The sequence below is a fragment of the Sinocyclocheilus anshuiensis genome, unplaced genomic scaffold (genome assembly GCF_001515605.1).
Source record: "Sinocyclocheilus anshuiensis isolate Anshui unplaced genomic scaffold, SAMN03320099.WGS_v1.1 scaffold165, whole genome shotgun sequence".
NCBI lineage: Eukaryota > Metazoa > Chordata > Actinopteri > Cypriniformes > Cyprinidae > Sinocyclocheilus > Sinocyclocheilus anshuiensis.
In genome coordinates this window covers 829,046-832,601 of record NW_015540851.1, presented here as the reverse complement: position 1 = coordinate 832,601, position 3,556 = coordinate 829,046, and the positions used below count along the sequence as shown (strand labels likewise).

General features: G+C 42.0%; 1 protein-coding gene across 1 annotated transcript in view; it reads right to left on the bottom strand.

Annotated features, from left to right (window-relative positions):
• Positions 1-748: 748 nt before the first annotated feature.
• LOC107687749 (protocadherin-17-like) overlaps positions 749-3,556 on the bottom strand; it is an 82,081-nt gene continuing 79,273 nt past the window's right edge. Inside the window, exon 5 of the mRNA XM_016485201.1 lies at positions 749-2,242. Coding sequence (XP_016340687.1) covers positions 1,542-2,242 — 701 coding nt within the window. The 3' untranslated portion in view covers positions 749-1,541. The remainder of the gene's footprint in view (positions 2,243-3,556) is intronic.

The window sequence follows — 3,556 nt, the reverse complement described above, 5'->3', positions numbered from 1 at the left end:
TATTGTAAAAAAGTACGCAAACTGTAGTCATGTGTGGCTATTTTTTAGTTTTGTTTCTTGTAGACAAAAACAAGTTGCTTAGCAAGTAGTGAACATGTCATGTAAGCAGTCTTTTCCAACACGTGTTTCAAACAACATAACCTGTCGAAACACACAGCAGCGTGGCGAAGCAGAAAGCGAGAGCGGAAGTGTGAACGAAGAATAAAACCGAATGGAAATTAAACTCATAGAGTTTGACGACTACTAAGGCATCAGTTGCCAAGTACAATATAAGCCCATGTATATTACAACACAACCATATATTAATTTAATAAAATACACAATATAGCTCTTATACACGTAACAATTTGGCTCAAATGCACAGAAACTGCAGAAAAATTAATAAAAATATGTCGTTTTGATGTAAACACATTAAATTGGATACATTTTGCACATTAAAATGATATTGTGTATAAGTGACAATGTGAAGGGACATTTCCTTTTTTAAAATCCTTTTTTTGTTGTAGTTAATGTATTGTTTTTCTGAAATTGAAACAGTGTCCTTTGCAGTTCAATAAATATTTTCAACTGCATTTTCATCTTGTGCGCACCCTCTTTTTTCTGAGATTAATGTTTTTTTTTGTTTTTTTTTTACAAAATGTATAAATATTTTCATTGTTATCTGGACACTATACATAAGTTCATATATTTATATATATTATCTATATGTATATATAGATATATCTTTTCACAGTTGAGGAAAAATGTCCCTAATATACAAGAGTGACTGTTATAACTTAACGTCAGACACTGGAAAGTCACTTTAAAAGTAGTGAAAAGCTGAAGACAGATGATCACAGAGGACCAATAAGTGAGAGTAACAGGTTCACCGTTCTGGAATGTTCCATGTGTACGTATACATAGGGGGAGGAGGACACAGTTTACACGTGACTAGAAATGACAGGTGAAGAATGGTTACTTTTCATAATCAACCCTCCCCACCCGCCCTAAAGATTCATGGCCCCACACACCCCCTCCGAGTGTGTTGATATCATTTGCACTTCTTATGCTGATATTACAAAGCCAATACAAGTTAAAGAGAGAGTCTCTGTCTTGGTGTGGTCCAACTGTTCCGGGGGTGTCCGATGCACCCCGAACCCTTTTGACTTGCGATTGTCAGAACAAACCATTTTCGTCCACCCCTTCTCCTCCAAAAGTCCCTGTAGGAGAAGGGTGAGACGCTCCGTCTGCAGTTCAGTGACAGAAAGACGTCACAGTAAGAAAGAGTTTGAAGCTGGTGGGCACTTGAAGAAGAAGAAAAAAGCTCACAAGAAGCCAGAAGCAGCAACTTCTGCAACTCTAAAGAATTCCCTTGCCCCCAAAAACACAACACGGCATCCAAACGAACGTAAGCAAACTGTTCTTTTGCTCTATGTTTATTTGTCAAGATCTTCAAGTACACGTTTTTTTTTTGTCTCCATCTGCATCACACTCTCTCTGAGAGTGTCTCGACTTGGTCCAGGTTTCGTCCGCTGTAGTTTCTTATGCTCGCAAAGTCCGTTTTACTTTCTGATGGGGGTGTTTTCATTTCCCCGACAATCCTGCAGCAGTTTGTCGATATCTCTGACCACCTGGCCTGCGTCCATGGTGCCGCGGCCCATCTCTCCTCCGCCCTGCTCCAAAACGCTGTCCATTTCCACCGCCGTCTCCTGGCTGATCCGCGAACGTGCTTCAGCCAGGACTTTGGCTACGGGGTCGGAGGGAGGCAGCGTGGAGTAGCCCTGCTCTTTGTTCTGCTTGTTCGGGGAGATGTACTGTCCATCTGGGGGTCCGTAGTGGCTGGTGCCGGGCTTGCCCTCTGCTCCGTCGCCCATCCCTTTGGCCGAAGAGCACGGGGAACCTGTACTGCAGCCTTTGGTAGGGCTACATGAAGCAGATGGAACCTCCTGCAAGAGAGGGCTGAGGGCACGTTTGGTCTTTAGGTAGGGTTTAACATTCGCCACGAGGATGGTGTGGTCTCGACGCTCCTTCCCAAATGTGCAGAATGTTTTTTTGCCGTTGGGGTTGCACACCGTCTCGTAAGTTTCGGTTTCCACTGTGACTGCCTCCATGCCGGCCGGTACGAATAGGTTGGTGCGGTAGTCCGAGCCCTCGGCTTGGGGAGTTCCTGCTCCTCCAGCCCCTGCAGGAAACTGGGGCATCCAGCAACGGTCAGAATGACCCAGCACTCGACACTCCTCCGTGCAGTTCACACAATCCTCCTCTGGAAAGAGAGAGAAAGAGAGAAAAAAAGATTAATTTGGCTGGAAATTCAGTTAAGAAATAACCATGTGAAAATTCTGGCTAATTTTAAATAATCAAGTGAAGTAAAAAGTCATCTCAAACGAACCAAAAGATTATTAGTCACAAATGAATAAAGCTGTCATCAGTGCAAAAACAGATTGTCGTAACGTAACACTTGAGTTAGAGTTTCCCGCACCACTTTTCAGCAAAGCTGAATCACCAGAGTTATTTTACTGCAGCTGTGAATGTGAGTTTGCAGTGTACAGTGTACCGGCAAAATGAACAATCATACAGAACAACTGGTGTAATCTGATTCATGAACAAATGACTCATATCTGCTGGTGCTTTTAAAGAGGTCCTTTTATGCTTTTTCACTTTTTGAATTTTAGTCAGTGTGTAGTGTGTATGTTTGGGGATAAAAAAGATCTACAAAGTTGCAAATCACAAAGTCCACTCGAAAGGTAGATATTTCGTCCTTTTCAAGAACTACAACGAATGGCTCGTTTGGACTACAGCGTTGTTTTCCGGGTTTTGTGATGTCACAAAGCGATCCATTAGAATATAATTAAAATAATTCCCACCTACGGAAATTCGAATGGTTGGGGGGTGGGGAGGGCGAGGTCGTGGTTAGAACGCTTGGTTGAGTGAATCAGACAAGACGACAACAAAGAAGAAGTGCTGCTGCAGAAGTGCTGCTCATTTCATCTTGCATGTAATGTCTGATAAAGCAGCGTTTGTGAGTGGAGCGCTGCTTTGTGTACAGTGGTTACCAGAGAAACCTCGATCTCCACCACTCCAACAGCACCTCCTGCTGGCAGAGAATAAATTTGCATATATATGCCTCCACAAATAGAGTCTAAGTCTGTGGGAAACACTGGACTATGGTATAAATAAATTCAACTGTATAATAACAGTTTCACTGCAATTAATGTTATAATGTTAGAATTAAAGAACAATAAATAATACATATGCACTTATCTGTACATAGTAAATGCAGTTATTTTTAAGTGGTTGTTGACATCCTATCTAAAATGTGATTTAGCAAAAAAAAACAAAAAAACAATAACATTACCACTCTAATATGTCTTGCAATATCCGTGCATGCAAAGGTTCTGCGCGATCCTTTTGTTCAATATTCTCGGGGTCTGAATCCGGCTCAAATTGATATGGCAATATTGACGCCATCCTTAACTATATCAGAGTAAACTGAACTTGCTGCTTTGGCAAGGGGCGTGGCAGTACTGAAACACCGTCTAAGCTGTTCGCCAATCACAACGCACTGGGACAGCTAACC